The following is a 19,215-nucleotide window of genomic DNA, read 5'->3' on the forward strand; positions in this document are numbered from 1 at the left end:
CATCACTGTGCCATGCTTTTGAGGATGCAATTGAGGCTTTGCTGTATGGCACTACTGTGGGGGAAAAAAATTCAGAAAGGAAGAAAATTTGGCCAGTGCATCTATTATACTAGCACTTTGGGAAGCTGAGGAGGGAGGACCACTTGAGCCCAGGAGTTCAAGACCGGCCTGGGCAACATAAGGAAGACTCCAACTCTATTAAAAAAAAAAAGAAAGCTCTTGGGTTTTGAACCTGAATCATGATGGATCCTCTGTGACGTTCATGACAATCGAATGACCTTCTGTGGAGCAAAAGGTATTTTCACCTGACAAGAAGTTGTGTTTTATTTTATTTTTTGATAGCATATTAGCAGTAGACATGCAGGGAATATCAGAAGTAATACTCACTGTATGGTAGGCTTGGAAAGATTTTGGAAGTCCTCTAGTCCATGAACTTTCAAACTTTTCTTAGCCAAGGAACTCACTTTTCAAAGAGAATCTTCCAGAGAAGTCCAACAAGAAGAACAGAGAAGGCAGGGATGCTCTCTAGTTGGGAGTTCAGAGGGAGGGGCTGGGTCTGAGATGGCTCTTCAGAGCACAGCCTGGACACCACCCCCTCCCTTATAAACCAACAGCTGGAGTCCCAGTTGTGGCCAAGGGCAAGCATCTGAACCTGAATCTGTGACTCTTCATCCAGTTCTCTCCACCCCACACCATGGGAGCTTCTCTTCACTTCCTCAGCTAAGGTGGCTTGTTCTCCTAAAGTCTCCCTGCAGTTAGTACACGGGGCTCTTATGGCAATCTTCACATTGTAATCTCATTATCTTCCCACTATACTCTAAGCCAAGGGTCAACAACTCAAATCCTTATAGGGACCAGATTAGTAATGACTACTGTGATACTATACAAGTGGCAAAAGGAAAAAGAAACACCACTGGCTTACAACTCTTATATCCAAGTTTCCAGCTCCCTCCCCTCCTCCTACTTGTCACTTCCCAAACTATAGGCCCCATGAGGGCAGGGCCATGACTATTCTCTACTGTATTCCCAACTCCTAGCACAGTGCCTTGGTACAAAGCAACTGAACTCGATAAATATCTGTTGAATAAATAAAATGAAAGAGGATATGTACCACATCTTTGCATGTTTATACCCCAACACCTAATCAAATGAACAAACTGAAGAAATTTGAAATCTTCAAAAAAAATCCATTATCTAGGTATAAAGTACAACTAGTATAATTCTTCCTTTCTTCACTGTAAATGTATATTTAATCATGACATAAGTTACTGAACACCAACTTGACGCCCAGGTCGAGGTATTGGGGGTACAGTGGGGAACAAGAAAGGTTCTGCTCACATGGGGCTTATAATTATAATCTTCACTGTCAAATAAAAACTTGCATTGTTAAATTCAATTTTAATTCAACAGAATTCTGGAGAAAGTGATCTGAGATGAAAAGACGCTTTATTAATCGGGTTGCAAAGTCCTTGTCAACAGTTACATCCTCACGTAATTTACATACTTGATGGATATAAAATGTGTACATAGATAACTTCGCCAATACTAAGCAAGATGTAACATTTACAGAGAAGACCAGCAGCACACCAAATGCCTACAGTTTAAGAAAGAGAATCCCACTGGCTGACAAGGCTTTTGTGCTTGCAGGTTAGTAAATTACGAGTTGGAATGTGCCTGGAAATTAACACTCTGCCATACATTTTACTATGCATACACACCAAGCAATGTGGAAACATCAGGCAGAAAAATCACGTTAGAACTACTGCCTAACAAAAATAGGCAGGTATCTGGTAGAAATGTAGCATGTATAAATTTTCAGCATAATTTAACAGAAAATAATATAATGAATCACCACTGAATAATTTCAGATGAAATACTTTTTATGAACATTTATTATATAACCCTATTTCTCCATCACTAGTAAAAATGCCTTAATTCTATTACACATAGAGGGAGGAAGGAATTGCCATGAAAAGATCTGAACTTTAAAATAGATTTTTAACTATAATTGGATAAAATACCCAAGTTCTACATCCATTCCCCTTCTATTATAACGAAATAGCACTGATTACTAGTTCGTTTGAGTGAACTCAGAGGTAAGTGCTCCTCCTGAGACGGTAATTCAAAAACACATTTCTAGGGCCAACTGTATAAATAAAGTAGTGTATATATTACGGAAGAGATTTGTTCCTTTAAAATGAATAAGCCTAACAAAGGATCTGGGAGCACAAACTTATTTATACAAAAAGCACCAGCAAACATGGCTGAGAACTGCATTTAAGATGATTATTACAGAGAACCCGAGCAAAGTCAGCCCTTCCACGGCAGTTAACCTACAATTTGAAGAGGCCCAGGAATTCCAAAGGTATTATATAAAGGACCAAAACCCCAATGTTCTAATATTATAGCATGGTTTATAACACAAGTTCTGTAGTTAGAAGGACCTATGTTCAAACTGGTTGTTTCTTGGTTGTGCAACTCTGAACAAAATAACTTCTCTGAGTCTCTTTTTTTTCATTTGGCAATTTTTTACCGACAGCCAGGTATTGGTCTAGGTGCTAGCAATGCACAATGAATAAGACAAACCCAGCACTCCCCTCATGAAGCTACCCTACTAGCAGCCACTTCTATGCAATGTGACAAATGCAGAGAGAGAGAAAACAGACGGAATAATGAGAGCACGCTCCCTAATTCAAACAAGGTCTGAATCAGAGAAAACTGCCTGAGAAAATATCTCAGCTAAGATCTAAAGGAGGAGGAGTGAAGGAAATATGCTCCTAGGAAGTGTCTGGGAAATAGACACTGAGAAATAGGAGAAGTGATTGTGGCTTGGACATTGGGACTGAGGGGAAATGGGGGCAAAATGAAGTAGGAGAGGTAGGGTCTTAAAAAATATGTTTGAGAGCTTGGCATTACCCTAAGAGCAATGGGTAGATGGTCATGTTTTGAATGAGAGTGACAAAATCAGATATACTGTTTGAAAGATCAGCAGCAAAGAACAGCATTTAAGAGCACACATTTTAGTCCAGGCGCGGTGACTCGTGCCTGCAATCCCAGCATTTTGGGAGGCTGAGGCGGGTGGATCACTTGAGGTCACGAGTTCGAGACTAGCCTGGCCAACATGGTGAAACCCCGTCTCTACTAGAAATACAAAAATCAGCCAGGTGTGGTAGCACACACCTATAATCCCAGTTACTCAGGAGGCTGAGGGAGGAGAATCATTCGAGCCCTGGAGGCAGAGATTGCAGTGAGCAGAGATGCCACTACACTCCAGCCTGGGCAACAGAGCGAGACTCCATCTCAAAAAAAAAAAAAAAAAAAAAAAAGAGCAAACACTTTGAAGCTAAATTGCCTGAGTTCAAATCCTGACTCTGTGACTTACTAACCATGGGACCTTCAGAAGTTACTTACTGGCTCCCTCTGTGCGTACATTTGAAGAGTACTAATTTCACAGAGTTGATATGAGAATTCAGTAAGTTAGTAGTTGTAAGGCATTTAAACCAGCCAATGTCACATAGTGTTGTTTTTAAATAAAGATATTTTAAAATTCTTGCTACAGTGTGGAGAGTGGCTCAGGGAGCAATGGTAGGACTAACGGTGGGGACGCTATTTTAGGAGGCTGTTGTAGTAATCCAGGGGACAATGACGGCAAAACTTAGGTAGTGGTAGTGAGACTATGGAGAAACTAAGGACTTTCAGAGTTGTTTGGAAGGACTAAAGAACTGAATGGGTGTGTGTCTAAGTTTCAGTTTGGGTGAATGGTAGTGCCATTTTCTGATGTGTCGACACAAGAAGAAAAAGGTTTGGGGGAAAAAGATAATGTGTTTAGTTTCTTCCCCAAATACGGATAATATGCTTCATATAATATGAAGATTAAATAAACTAATACACCATCTTCCATTCCAAATCTGTCAAATATTTGATTCCCAAGCAACAATGTTTTAGGGTACACAATCCTAGTCAACAATCTTTGAGGGTAGGAAGAAAAGCTCCAGAACTGAAGGGGTCAGATACTGGGCGCTCTCTGCTGCTCTTGACACAATGGATGCTCCTATTCCTGTTGGTTGAAAGAATGAATTTTACTAAACATAGCCCCACCAGGCTCATTACTGAATGTGATACCTACTTAAATCCTGGCCTCTTTGTTTTTTTTCTAAGATGGAGTCTCTCACTATGTCACCCAGGCTGGAGTGCAGTGGTGAGATCTCAGCTCACTGCAACCTCCAATTCCCAGGCTCAAGCAATCCTCCCACCTCAACCTCCCGAGTAGCTGGGACCACAGGAACACACCACCACACCCTGCTAGTTTTTGTTGTTGTTATTAGAGCCCAGGCTGGTCTCAAACTCGTAAGCTCAAGTGATCTGCCCACCTTGGCCTCCCAAAGTGCTGGGATTTCAGGTGTAAGCCACCGTGCCTGGCCCTTGGCCTAACTTTTAATGGTAGCCAGAAAGAGGAGAACAGCGCCCCTCTCACTCATTTTGGTATTGGCTGTCTTTCCTGTCCAGGAGTTTAATGTTTTTTTTTAATTGAAACTCTGCAACCACTTCTTGCTAACACTATTTTACATTTTTACAACATTTTTATAGTGTAAGGCAAAAAGTACACTGCTTCTATTTATAACAGCAAAAGACTGGAAAGAGTCCAAATGTCCTTAATAGGGGACTGGTTGAATAAAGCATGTGACAGCCACACGATGGAGTTCTGTGCACTAGTAAAAAGAAATGAGGAAGATCTCTATAGAGTGCAGAGCGATCTCCAGGATCCAAGGTAAAATGCAGAATAGTATGCATTTAAGAAAGAGAGGGGAAATGTAGTTGCTTATAGAAAGGAAGAAAAAAAAAAGGGAAGATACCATGGGATAATGAAAACGTTAGTCTGCAGGGGAAGGAAAGTGACAGGTTGGATAAACAGAGAGGGAAGGCTTTTCTTCTCTGAATATACCTGGTTTACAATTTTAATGTTAGACTAAGTGTTTTATAACATTATAAAGCAAAATCAAATGAAAAAGAAAAACAATGCCGAAAAATGGAAAACATTTACATTTATATCACCATATATCAAACTGGTGGTAAAATCACACAGGGAATTGTTTCAAGTGATTTTCAAACTCAGTAAATTGACCGCATATCCACTGTGGGCTACGTCCTTAAAACAAAAAGAACCGGCCAGGCGCGGTGGCTCAAGCCTGTAATCTCAGCACTTTGGGAGGCCGAGACGGGCGGATCACGAGGTCAGGAGATCAAGACCATCCTGGCTAACACGGTGAAACCCCGTCTCTATCAAAAATTACAAAAAAACTAGCCGGGCGAGGTGGCGGGCGCCTGTAGTCCCAGCTACTCAGGAGGCTGAGGCAGGAGAATCACTTGAACCTGGGAGGTGGAGGTTGCAGTGAGCTGAGATCCAGCCATTGCACTCATAAAAAAATCTGAAACTTTTAGTATTAGTCACATTAACACTGTTATTTTGAACATATAAAGAAATTTTAAAATTAAATCAAAGAAGTAAAAGTTTCATAATCTTACATTTGGAGTGGAAATACTAATATGAATTCCTGATGTATTTTTCTCTTCCTGGTTCCATCCACTGAAAAAGTCTAGAAGCAATGACAACACAGTGGTGATGATACCCCTAACAACCCAGTGTGTGGTTTTCATATATCCATACCACTTTCCACTAAAAGAAACCAGGATTTCCTGGAGAAATGGCCAACTCCAGGCCACAACAGAAAATGTAAGTGATGGTTCCTGGACATCTCTTTGGACAGAAAGCAAGAAAGCTATTAAATAAAGATGATTGGGTCAGGCCCGGCATGATGGCTCATGCCTGTAATCCCAGCATTCTGGGAGGCTGTGGCGGGAGCACTGTTTGAGGCCAGGAGTTCAAGATCAGCCTGACCAATGTAGCAAGACCCTATCTCTAAAAAAATAAATAAATCAGCTGAGTGTGGTGGTGCACACTAGTAGTCCTAGCTACTCAGGAGGCTGAGACAGGAGGACTGCTTGAGCCCAGGAATTGGAGATTGCAGTGAGCTATGATCGCGCCACTACACTCCAACCTGGGCGACAGGGTGAAACCTCATCTCTTAAAAAAAAAAAAAAAAAAAAAAGCCTACCTGCAATGGATTGAAATATAAATGTTAAAATTTCACGACTTCATAATGAAAACAAAAGATTTCATACCTCACTGGTCACCTCTAGAAGTTACTGGGACCCCAGCTCATTATTCTGAAACTAACGAAAGGAATGAATCAAGTAATTATCCTAGGCCAGGCGAGGTGGCTCACGCACTTTGGGAGGCCAAGGCAGGTGGATCGCTTGAGGTCAGGAGTTTGAGACCAGCCTGGCCAACATGGTGAAACTCTGTCTCTACTAAAAATACAAAAATCAGCCAGGAGTGGTGGCACATGCCTGTAGTCCCAGTCACTTGGGAAGATGAGGCAGGAGAATCACTTGAACCACAGGTAGAGGTTGCAGTGAGCCAGATCTCACCACTGCACTCCAGCCTGGGCGACAGCTAGACTCTGTCTCAGAAAAAGAAAAAAAGAAAAAAGTATTTATCCTATATTTCCTTCCTAACTAAACTGTGTTCAGGGTATCCCAATAGTTCTTCATAGAATAACTGATGTTAATAAATACAGGAGGAATGATACAATTAGAAAATAACCATTTTGCAACCTCAATGAAATAATAATGAATCTAAACAACAATCATAAATGGCTGCAAAAATCATTAGCTGTAAGGTTCACGGGCTGCTTCATACGGGATGAAACAGGTTGCAAACACATGAATCCACTGGTCAATCTTCACATCACTAAAACAGAAAACATCAGACAGGGCATCCTTCTGATATGATTCCATAGCAAGTGCACTGCTCCCCCAATGAGGTACTTTCAACAAAAAGATTAAATCTGAATAATTAATTGACTAGAGCTAAATACCAGTTTATAGGAAATACTGGGATACAGAAGCATGTTAAGTGACACTATGAAGATTTGGTGGTAAACGTTTACAGGACAAATAACATGGTTTCCTCAAAAAATCGATCACATGGAATGAAGGAAAGGGAAAAACTGACCCACATTGAAAGAGACCTAAGGCCACATCCACAAAATGCAATGTTGGCTTTATTTTGGAAATTGACTTGAACAATCCAACTGTAAAATCCCATTTTTGAAACATCTTGTGAAATGTGAACACTGACTGGTAAGTGAAAATGACCAGAAAAGAATTATGGCTTGTTTTCATTACAGGAGATAATGTTGTGTTTACATTTTTTCAAAAGACAATACTTTATAAAACATACTTTTACACACATTTTCCTGATCGTAGATATCCAGAGGATGTCAAACAAATATTATTTAAGAGTAAGACTCCTCTGCAAAACTTCGATTTCCCCCTCTCAAAATAAAAGGATAAAGCTTTGACCTGTTATTAAAGATCACTACCCTCCATCACCACCAGCCCAACCATATTTCCCAAGGTTCCTCTTTATGCCACTATATCTCCAGACAAACTAGATGATTTGCAGTTCTCACGCTTTTCTTCTGCAGGACTTGAAGGCCCTGGTATACCCTTCCACCATCTTTATTTGTCCAAATCCTACCCTCCTGAAGATCCATCCAAAACTTAGCTCCTGGCTAGGCACAGTGGCTCATGCCTGTAATCCCAGAACTTTGGCAGGCTGAGGCAGGAGGATCACTTGAGCCCAGCAGCCTGAGATCAGCCTGGGCAACATAGCAAGACCCTGTCTCTACTTAAGAAAGAAAAAAAAAAAGAGAGAAGTAGGCTGGGCACATTGGCTCACACCTATAATCCCAGAACTTTGGGAGGCCAAGGTGGGCAGATCATCAAAGCTCAGGAGTTCCAGATCAGCCTGGCCAACATGATGAAACCCCATTTCTACTAAAAATACAAAAAATTAGCCGGGTGTGGTGGCGCATGCCTGTAATCCAAGCTACTCAGGAGACTGAGGCACACGAATCACTTGAAGCGGGGAGGCAGAGGTTGCAGTGAGCTGAAATTGCACCATTGCACTCCAGCCTGGGTGACAGAGTGAGACTGCCTCAAAAAAAAAAAAAAAAAGTAAAAGAAAAAAATTAGTTCCTACATAAAGCCTTCTTTGAACCTTCTATTAGAAGTAATTATTACTGGGCTGGGTGTGGTAGCTCACAAGTGTAATCCCAGCACTTTGGGAAGCTGCGGCAGGTGAATCACTTTAAAGTCAGGAGTTTGAGACCAGCCTGGCCAAAACGGTGAAACCCCGTCTCTACTAAAAACACAAAAATTAGCCGGGCATGGTGGCGAGTGCCTGTAGTCCCAGCTACTTGGGAGGCTGAGGCAGGAGAATCACTTGAACCCGGGAGGTGAAGGCTGCAGTGAGCCAAGATCGTACAACTACACTCCAGCTTGGGCGACAGAGCAAGACTTGGTCTCAAAAAAAGAAATAAATAAATAAATAAAAAGAAGAAGTAATTAATCCTGTAGTTAACCTATGATACCTATAACATCCTATCTTGTACTATACACTTTTTTTAGGTGCACTCATGCTTTCGTGCAACACATAATTATTAAGTAACTACTATCTATCTGTACATCTAGAAAATATTTATTGAACACCTACTATATTTTGGACCTCTGCTGGGGCTAACTATGCTCCAATGAACAGACAAACACTGCACAACCTGATAGAGATTACAGTCTAGTAAGGGAAGACTACAATTTTACACAAGAAATTACTCACAATTATGAGAAACAGGACGAGCGCAGCGGCTCATGCCTGTAATCCTAGCACTTTGGGAGCACCAAGGCAGAGGATCGCTTGAGCTCACGAGTTCGAGACCAGCCTGGTCAACACAGTGAGACTCCGTCTCTACTAAATATTTAAAAAAATTATCCAAGCCTGGTGGTGCACACCTGTAGTTCCAGCTATTCATGAGGCTGAGGCAGGAAGCTGAGCCCAGGAGTCTGAGGCGGCAGTGAGTTATGACAGCGCCACTGCACTCCAGCCTGGGCAACAGAGTGAAACCCTGTCTCAAAAAAAAAAAAAAAAATTTAGGAGAAACGTTACAAAAAGTGTAGGAACTATATGAGAGGAAGTAACAGACGTGTAAGACTCAATTGGGCTCTGTCACATATGACACATAATTTAGAATTACTTTTTTTTTTTTTTTTTTTTTTAAGAGACAAGGACGCAGCGGCAAGATCATGGCTCACTGCAGCCTCAAACTTCTGGGCTCAAGCAATCCTCTCACCTCGGCCTCTTGAGCAGCTGGTACTACAGGTGTGTACCACCATGCCCGGCTTTTTTTTAAGAGACAGGAATCTCGCTATGTTGACCATGATGGTCATGAACTCCTGGGCTCAAACTATCCTTCCACCTACAGGTGTGGGCCACTGCTCCTGGCCAGGATTAATTACTTCTTAAATGAACTATGTACCCCAATTCTGAACAATGCAGCTCTGCTGGAAATGTCTGGGACTTAAGTAAAATGTGTAAAGCCATAACCTGATATACAGTAGGCCCTCAAGAATAAAAGTTAGTTCTTTTCACTGGGTGCTGGGCCCGTCCAGAGAGAAACTGATTAGATTTTGAATACTAATCCCCTAGTTCTAGGCTGCTAAGTAATATCAACCTAATAAGCATTTCACAAATAAGTATAACAGGAAAGGAAGGAATACATAATAAAAACATTCTGCATTTGCATCAAGGGTTTCCTTGAGATGTCGAGTATCACTATTCCCAATTTAAAGATGAAGTAACTGAGGCTCGAAAAAAGAACAGGACTTAACAACACCGTAGAGAAGTCCCAGCTCCAGGGCATCTGCTGGTCTCTCTCCACCCCTCCATAACTCTACAACCTCGGCCCAGAACAGGCCTTTGGGCCCCAGACCTCGGAGGAGGTCTTGAGCCTTTCCCAGAAGGCTTTGCAGCGCCGCGAAGAACTCTGGGATACAAAAATCCAAGGCAAAAGGCTAGATCTGGGCCCGAAAAACGGCCTCTTAATCCCCCCAAGTGCCTTCTTCGGCTCGTTTGTGTGCTTACCTTTCCTGGAGCTCCCGCTATCGGGTGCCTCACTAATCCCCGCGAAGGCCGGGAACAGCGCCATGACCACAGGCCGTACCGCAGTTCCTCTCTACAGAGATGGCGTCGGCGAGCGAGCGCCGGTCTGAGGACCCCGGCCGTCGCGGTACACTCTGGGAAATGTGGTTTTCGCGGCGCTCTCTGGGGCTTGACCCCGAAGCGGGAGGGGCGGGGCCCAGAGGGGAGGATGGCCAAGGGACGGGGACGCGGCGGGGCAGGGCGAAGCAGGACAAATCAGGGTAGGGCGGGGCCAAGGGGGGCGGGGCGAGAAGTGACGGGTTCCTAGTGGTTGGGACCCTGTGAGAACCGGAACTGCGAAAACCGGGGGAGGGAATTGTTCACGGCGGAAAGGGACTAAGGAAATTGGGATTCCAATTCGACCCCTAAATTCACACCATCCTTGCTAACCGGGTCAACTTAAACGCTCTAAGCATTAGTTTCCTTATCTGCAAAATGTTGAGAAGATTAAATGAACATGTTTATAAAGGGCCTAGCATTGAGTCCGGCCCATGAAAAGCACTTAATATGTGTTAGCTATTATGTGAATTATGATTGTAAGTTCGGCTCAAAATATGTGAGATATCCAAACTTCAATCAGGTTATCATATTAAATACCCCACAACAAGGAAAAATGGAAAGTCCCATCAAGTTCAAGGGTCTTTGATAGTTATAAAATACCTGTCTATGAAACATTCTTGACCCTGGTTCCCCCCACCGAAAATCTAATCACACCTGCTACCAGAAATATAGTGAATAAAGGAACAACTTAGAAGACTGTACCACCAAGAAACAATTAGCCAAATTTAGAATGTGGGAAATTATAGAAAACAACCGTGCTTCCTTCACGTATCAATGGCTTTAAGAGCGCAGGAGATTGTAATAGATACGAAGATCTTACAGACACATCAAGCAAATGCAATGTATTTATGGCCTCACCTCATTATGATTCTAATTGGACAAACTGTAAAAAGACCTTTTTAAGATAAATGGAGAAATAAGAAGGTAGGCAGAGTACAAGCAATTCGTAATTCTTGTGAATTCTGTTAGATGTACTAAGGTACTGATGTCACTGAGGTGACCTTTATGTATTTATTTTGAGACAAGGTCTCCCTCTGTCGCCCAGGCTGGAGCGCAGTGGTGTGATCTCTGTTCATTACAGCCTCAGACTCCTTGATTCAAGCAATCCTCTCACCTCAGCCTCCCAAGTGGCTGGGACCACAGGCTACACCACCATGTCTGGCAATTTTTTTTTTTTTTTTTAGATAGAGGCAGGGTTTCACCATGTTGCCCAGGCTGGTCTCGAACTCCTGGGCTCAAGCGATCTGCCCCCCTCGGCCTCCCAAAGTGCTGGGTGCCTGTGCCTGAGCCACCGCACCCAGCCTGAGATGACTTTTTAAAGTTTTTATATATTAGAGATATATACTGAAGTATTTGCAAGAGAAAATAGGTAGGTAAATGAAGATATATTTATTAGGATCCCAGGGAGTTAAAGATCTTTATTAGATAGGAAATACATTAGAAACCAGAGATGCAAATGTAATCATCTAATCAAGGAATGGATGGACTCTAATGAAGGCTGCAGACCTGCATAAGAATTAGGTTCTATGAGTCCAAAATAGACACCCTTAAAGCTTTGAAGTCCCTGGCAGAGTACTTACAAAAAGGAGCTTAGTATGACAATAGGGGCAGTAATTCCTGTATGTCTTCAACTTTAAATCTCAGGTTCTGCCAAAATCTTTGACTCTAAGTTACCTCAATTAATTAGGGCAGCATTTGTCTTTCTCGGCAGATCACTTCAGGTAACTGGGATGGAAATAGTCTATCCCAATGCCTCCTATCTTTCCACCCCAGAAAAGTAAGAATTAATATGGAAGTTTTAAGAAATTAAAACCATAATAATGTTTCTGTAATATGAAGGAATCTGGGTATTTAGTATATTGTGTACTTACAAATGTATAAGAGAATGTTGCTCAGGAGACCCTTCTCATAAGAACAACTGAAAGTGTAAGCAAGTAACTGATATAGACTCCTGGTTTTAAGTTAAAATCTTTTTGTGTGCGTTTTGCTTTTGAGACAAGGTCTCCTCTTTCACCCAGGCTAAAGTGCAGTGGTGCGATGATGGCTCACTCCAGTCTCAACCATCTGCCTCAGCATCCCAAAGTGCTGGGATTACAGGTGTGAGCCACGATGGCCGGTGGTAAATTGAAATCTTAATGAGGTTTAAGCTTCAGGATATCTAAGAGAATCTAAAGTTCGCCATATTTATAAGTGTAATTGATTAGCTTTATAAGAATAATGGGGACCTGTTGCAGGAGCATGAGGGAGGCTGCAGATTCCATTTCGAGGCAGCGCTGAGCTCACGGAATAGACACCATGAGCAAAGCTCACCCTCCCTAGCTGAAAAAAGCTTACGGACAAGAAGTTAGAAGCCTTAGAATGAGTATAAATAATGACTGTTCATCAGAGAAATCCATGTCCCCTCTCTAGAGGGCCTGTTTCTACTGTGATATAAGAATCAGGTCACATACTTTCTTTCTTTTTTCTTCTTCTTCTTCTTTTTTTTTTTTTTTTGAGACAGAGTTTCACTCTGTTGTCCAGGCTGGAGTGCAGTGGTGCAACCTCGGTTCACTGCAACCTCTGCCTCCCGGCTTCAAGCGATTCTTGTGCCTCAGCCTCCCCAGTAGCTGGGATTACAGGTGCCCACCACCACGCCCAGCTAATTTTTGTATTTTTAGTAGAGACTGGGTTTCACCATGTTGGCCAGGCTGGACTTGAACTCCTGACCTCAGGGATCTGCCTGCCTTGGCATCCCAAAGTGCTAGGATTACAGTCGTAAGCCACCGCACCCAGCCGGTCATGCATTTTCATGTTTAACTTTTTGTTAAACTTTTATAATAGTCAAAAAATAATTAATACTTGAAGAAGATTAACATATTGCTGGATAACTGAAGTACCTGAAAAGGAAATAAGTTGTATTAAATTTGTAAATTTATATGAAATGTATAAATGCTGAGCAGAGGTCAGCAAACTTTCTCTTAAAGGGCCAAGTGGTAAATATTTTAGGGTTTACTGAACCAGAAGTTACCTGTCACAACTACTCAGTTCTGCCATTGTATTGGAAAGCAGCCATAGACAAAAACTATATAAGTGAATGGGCATGGCTGTGTTCCAATTAACTTTATCTATAGAAAAAGGTGGTGGGTCCACAGGTCAACCCCAAAGAGCATATAATATATTGGACAGTGTTTAATTAACTACCTTTATAAATTGAAACATACATTACTCAAGATCCCTTAAAAATTATTGCTAAAACTTATTAGACTTATAAATGAAATAACATTTGTAAGCTAAACTTGAACATTCAAGAATATTACTCTTCAATTAAAACATTTATTCATTTATATCGAACAACTTTTCAGGAGATGAACAGGACAGAGGAACAGGTTGAACACCACCAGGGGATACAATCAACAAAACACTGATAGTGGGAAACTGTGTTGATCAATCTTCCAGGTTTCTTCAACAAATAAAATACAAGGGAAAAAAATAATGCAAGGGAGCCAAAGGGGGATGCTATGGTTTGAAGATTTGTCCCCTCCAAAATTCATGGTGAAACCTAATCACCAATGTGATGGTATTAAGAAGTGGGACCCAGGAGGCGGAGGCAGGAGAATCCTTTGAACCAGGGAGGTGGAGGTTGCAGTGAACCAAGATCTTGCCACTGCACTCCAGCCTGGGCAACAGAGTGAGACTCGGTCTCTAAATAAATAAATTAATTAATTAATTAATAAAACCAGAACCTTTAGGAAGTGATTAAGTCATGAGGACAGAACTCTCATAAATGAGATTAGCAACCTTATAAAAGAGCTGGAGGTAGCTAGTGTTGTTCCCTTTTCGCCCTTCCACCTTCTTCCATGTGAGGACATGGCAACAAGGTGTCATCTTAAAAGCTCAGAACACCCATCACCAGATGCCAAACCTGTCTGCACCTTCATCTTGGACTTCCCAGCTTCCAGAACTGTGAGAAATAAATTTCTGTAATTTATAAATTTCCCAGTCTCAGGTATTTTGTTATACCAGCACAAACAGACTAAGGGGACTTATAAGTTCAGAGACTTGAGAGACACATTGACCCTGCATAGTATTGTACAGATCTAATCTAGATTCTGATTCAAACAAAACACGTAAGTAAAATGATGACATTTATGAAATAGTTGAAAATTTGGACACTGTCTGGATATTTGATAACATTAAGGAATTATTGTTAAAATCTTAAAGGCATGATAATGGCATTGTGGTGCATATATATTTTTTAAAGGGTGTCTGTCTTTTAGAAGTACATGCTGAAGTACTTACAAGTGAAATGGTATAACACGTAGACTTCAAATTAATACTAGGAGGGAGTTCATGGGTGGCAGTATGGAGGAAACAAGATTGGCCTGGGTTGATAATTATTGAAGCTGAATTAATGTGTACATGAGGATTCATACACTATTTTGTCTGTTTTTTATTAAGTATATTTAAATGTTCCCTAATATAGACTTTTTAAACTAGTATTTTAAAAGTTTGTTTTTAAAAAAAAGTATAACAGGGTCAGGTGCCATGGCTCACGCCTGTAATCCCAGCGCTTTGGGAGGCCAAGGCAGGAGGATTCCTTGAGCCCAGGAGTTCAAGACCAGCTAGGGCAACATTGGGAGACTCCTCTACAAAAAAAAGAAAAAAAAAGAAAAAAAATTAGCTGAGCATGATGGTGCATGTCTATAGTCCCAGCTACTCGCCTGTAGACCCAGCTAGTTGAGTGGCTGAGGTGGAAGAGGCTCAAGACATGCTTAAGCCAGGAGATCGAGGCTGCAGTGAGCCACAATGGTACCACTGCAATCCAGCCTAGGTTACAAAGTAAGACCCTGCCTATAAAAAATAATAACAATAGGAACAAACTGCTGATACATATAACATGAATGAATCTCAAAATTGGTATGATGGGTATAAAAAGCCAGACACAAAGAGTGTTTACTGTATGATTCTATTTATACGAAATCCTAGAAAATACAAATTAATATGTAGTGACAAGAGAGTGGATCGGTATCTGCCTTGCTCTGGCAGCGAAGAGAGGGATATTCCACAGAGGGGTGCGGAGAATGTTTTGGGATTGATGGAAATATTCTGAATCTTGTTTATGGTGGGGGTATCACAAGTGTGTAACTGACCGAGTTCTTAAAAGCTTAAGAACAAACAAGGGTTTTGAATTTGTTTTTTAATACATTGGATGCCAGTCTTTTAAACACTGTGTCTGCAAATTTTTTTCTGGAAAGAGTCACATAAAACATATGGTATTGGCTGGGTGCAGTGGCTCACACCTGTAATCCCAGCACTTTAGGAGGCTGAGGCAGGTGGATCACTTGAGGTCCGTTTGAGACCAGCCTGGCCAACATGGTGAAACCCCTATCTCTACTAAAAGTATAAAAATTAGCCTGGAGTGGTGGCGGGCGCCTGTAGTCCCAGCTACTCAGGAGGCTGAGGCAGGAGAATTGCTTGAACTTGGGAGGCAGAGGTTGCAGTGAGCCAAGATTGTGCCACTGCACTCTAGCTTGGGCAACAGAGCATGACTCCACCTAAAAAAAAAAAAAAAAAAAAAAAAAAAAAAGACATATGGCCACAACCACACTGAAATTTGAATTTTATACAATTTTCACATGTCGTAAAATGTTATTTGCCTATTTTTTCAACATCTGTATATGTAAAAATCATTCTTAACAGATAGGTCATATCAACTGGCAGTGGGCTGAGCTGATCCACTGCCATAATTTTCTAGACCTATGCAAACTTTTTATTATTAGAGTCAACTAAAAGTAAACTTTTGAGTAGTCTTCTCTGCATTGAAAAACAATCCCAGAAAGAATAAAAACAACACACTTTATTATTATTATTATTACTATTTCAATCTACAGGCTTTGGGTATTTCCAGTGCATTTGGCAGGGATTTCTCAGAATAAACAAAGATGTTTTCAGGTAATGATTTGGCTTTGTACGTACCTTGACTAAAGGAAGGGACTGAACTGCTCAACCACTTTTAAGTATCTCTCTTCTTTGTGGCAGAGATAACTCACTCTAGACTGTTAAGTTGCTGTTTTGCATCTGTCTCATTCTCTGGGGTATTCTCATTAGCCTGTATTTGTCACGGATCTTGATCGCCTCTGGACCCTGACGTAAGTGAATCTTTTCCCTGAAGCTGGCAGAAAGGAAAAGGAAAAAACAAACAAACAAACAAACAAAAACTGTGCAGGAGAGAAATGTGAAAAGAGGCTTTGTTTTAGTTGCAGAGGAGTTGGATAAGAGTTTTGATCTTAGTAAAGCAGGCAGCTAGTCTGTCCAGAAGAAAAACAAACAAGAGGCTGGGTGCAGTGGCTCATGCCTATAATGCCAACACTTTGGGAGGCCACGGTGGGAGGCTAAGGTGTTTGAGACCAGCCTGGGCAACAAAGTGAGATACCGTTTCTATTTAAAAATTAGCCAGGCATGGTGGTGCATACCTGTGGTCCCAGCTACTCGGGAGGCTGAAGCAGGAGAATTGCTTGAGCCCAGGAGATCAAGGCTGCAGTGAGCCATGATCGCACCACTGCACTCCAGCCTGGACAACAAAGCGAGACCCTGTCTCAAAAAAAAAGAAAAGAAAAAAAAAAGGAATGGAACAGAGATGGGTATGAGTGAGAGCTAAAAACTATAGAAAACAGCCTTTAGGTCATTCCGGAAGACATGATATGAACAAAAGGATTGGCAAGAGGCAGCTAGATACAAAATAGGTAGGTAGTCAGTACTTGTTTGTTGGCAAAATACTGCATACGTAATTCCCACTCACTTTTGGAAGAGGATATTATAGAAAAAGGAATAGGGGGCCAGCCATGTTGTCTCATGCCTATAATCCTAGCACTTTGGGAGACCGAGGCGGGTGGATTGCTTGAGTCAAGAAGTTCGAGACCAGCCTGGGCAATATAGTGAAACTCTATCTTTTTTGTGTGTGTGTGACGGAGTCTCGTTTTGTCGCCCAGGCTGGAGTGCAGTGGCGCAATCTCGGCTCACTGCAAGCTCCGCCTCCCGGGTTCACGCCATTCTCCTGCCTCAGCCTCCGAGTAGCTGGGACTACAGGAGCCCACCACCACACCTGGCTAATTTTTTGTATTTTTAGTAGAGATGGGGTTTCACTGTGTTAGCCAGGATGGTCTCGATCTCCTGACCTAGTGATCCGCCCGCCTCACCTCCCAAAGTGCTGGGATTACAGGCGTGAGCCACAGTGCCCGGCTTCTATCATTTTTTAAATAAAACTAAAAAAAGAAAAAGGAATAGGTAGTGAACATGTTTGTTTTGTTTAGTTGGTGGGCTCCTTTCTGAATCCACAAGAAGTCCTGTCAGTACAATGTGATCTGGCTGTCCCAGCCCCATCTGACAGGTTAGGATAAGTGTGTGACCCAGCTTGGTCATGTCCTTAGTTGATAGGTGCTCAACCCAGCTCTGACCCAAGCCAGGCCAAGCAAAGTTCTTTTCCATGAATTTTGAAACTAGAACTGAAAAGGAAAAAGTTATCTCTTTTTGTCTAGACTGCAAGATATAATAGTCCAGGAGTAGAGATGCAGAGTAAACTGCCTGTGGAGAGAAGATAAAACCAGGAGTGAGCTGGACAGGACGGGCCCGGGGTTTTGGAACTCAAATTCTAATTCTCCCTGGAGCTCAGCCTCATTCCTAGGCTTGGGTTCTAGGAAACAGCCCAATATCCTTATAATACATTTCACATTTCAGTAAACAAATTCTGTCACTTGCTACCAAGAGTCCTAAATGATACAGAATTAATGAGTGAATGAATAAATGATACCATTTCCACACTCAAAGTCACAATCTCAGAACCTGAGGATACTCCAATTGTTAATAGTTTGAATGACAAATGACACTTTTAAAATGGTCTACTCAGAACATGTATAAACAAACTCCATTCATCTGAAGAGGGAAAGAATCCTCACTCACTGATCAAGAAAACCGGAGAAACGGGTCTATCAACTCCATCAGTCTTAAGGAATTTTCTGGTAGTTTCTATGAAGTCAAACGAAAGAAAATGTGCCCTTTGGAAATCAGAAATATCAGCAAGGAAATCAAACAGCCTGAGCCGCTTCACTGGTGTGATCTTTTTTCTGTTTTATTTATTTTGTTTTGTTTTGGGGTGATGGGGGTCTCAGGTTGGAAATGTCTCAATATGTGGACACAATCGCAAATAACAGATCTTCAGTCATAGTTAACCAGCCTATTTATGCCTAACTCACAATTCACGCACTCCAGAACCTGCTAAAATATGTAAAGTTATGCAGAAAATAGAGAAGAGGGCCGGGCGCGGTGGCTCAAGCCTGTAATCCTAGCACTTTGGGAGGCCAAGGCGGGCGGATCACAAGGTCAGGAGATCGAGACCATCCTGGCTAACACAGTGAAACCCCGTCTCTACTAAAAAATACAAAAAACTAGCTGGGCGAGGTGGCGGGCACCTGTAGTCCCAGCTACTCGGGAGGCTGAGGCAGGAGAATGGCGTGAACCCGGGAGGCGGAGCTTGCAGTGAGCTGAGATCTGGCCAGTGCACTCCAGCTTGGGTGACAGAGCGAGACTCCGTCTCAAAAAAAAAAAAAAAAAAAAAAAAAAAGAGAAGAGTGACACCAATAACACTTAATAACTATACCGTAGTCTAGAATAATCATTAAGAGAACCCTGCTTGGGTTTACTGTCCTAAATGGAGGCTGATGTACATTTTTAAGAGCCTTGGATAAGAGTGACTTTAACCAGAGTTTTATTTATTTATTTATTTATTTATTTATTTATTTATTTATTTATTTTATTTTTTTTGAGACACAGTTTTGCTCTTGTTGCCCAAGCTGGAGTGCAATGGTACAACCTCAGCTCACCACAACCTCCACCTCCCAGGTTCAAGCGATTCTCCTGCCTCAGCCTTCCCAAGTAGCTGGGATTACAGGCATGCGCCACCAATCCTGGCTAATTTTGTATTTTTAGTAGAGATGGGGTTTCTCCATGTAGGTAGGCTGGTCTCAAACTCCCGACCTCAGGTGATCTGCCCACCTCGGCACTGCACCTGGCCCTAACCAGAG

General features: G+C 41.9%; 1 protein-coding gene across 2 annotated transcripts in view; it reads right to left on the reverse strand.

Annotated features, from left to right (window-relative positions):
* NRDE2 (NRDE-2, necessary for RNA interference, domain containing) overlaps positions 1-10,339 on the reverse strand; it is a 53,960-nt gene extending 43,621 nt beyond the window's left edge. The window contains exon 1 of one of the 2 annotated variants that reach the window (XM_010373841.2): positions 10,043-10,339. In XM_010373841.2, coding sequence (XP_010372143.2) covers positions 10,043-10,106 — 64 coding nt within the window. In that variant the 5' untranslated portion in view covers positions 10,107-10,339. Of the gene's footprint in view, positions 1-387; positions 407-10,042 lie in introns of those variants that run through there. The other variant, XM_030930082.1, reaches the window with a different exon arrangement.
* Between the last annotated feature and the right edge of the window lie 8,876 nt (positions 10,340-19,215).

Source organism: Rhinopithecus roxellana, chromosome 5 (genome assembly GCF_007565055.1).
Source record: "Rhinopithecus roxellana isolate Shanxi Qingling chromosome 5, ASM756505v1, whole genome shotgun sequence".
Taxonomy (NCBI): domain Eukaryota; kingdom Metazoa; phylum Chordata; class Mammalia; order Primates; family Cercopithecidae; genus Rhinopithecus; species Rhinopithecus roxellana.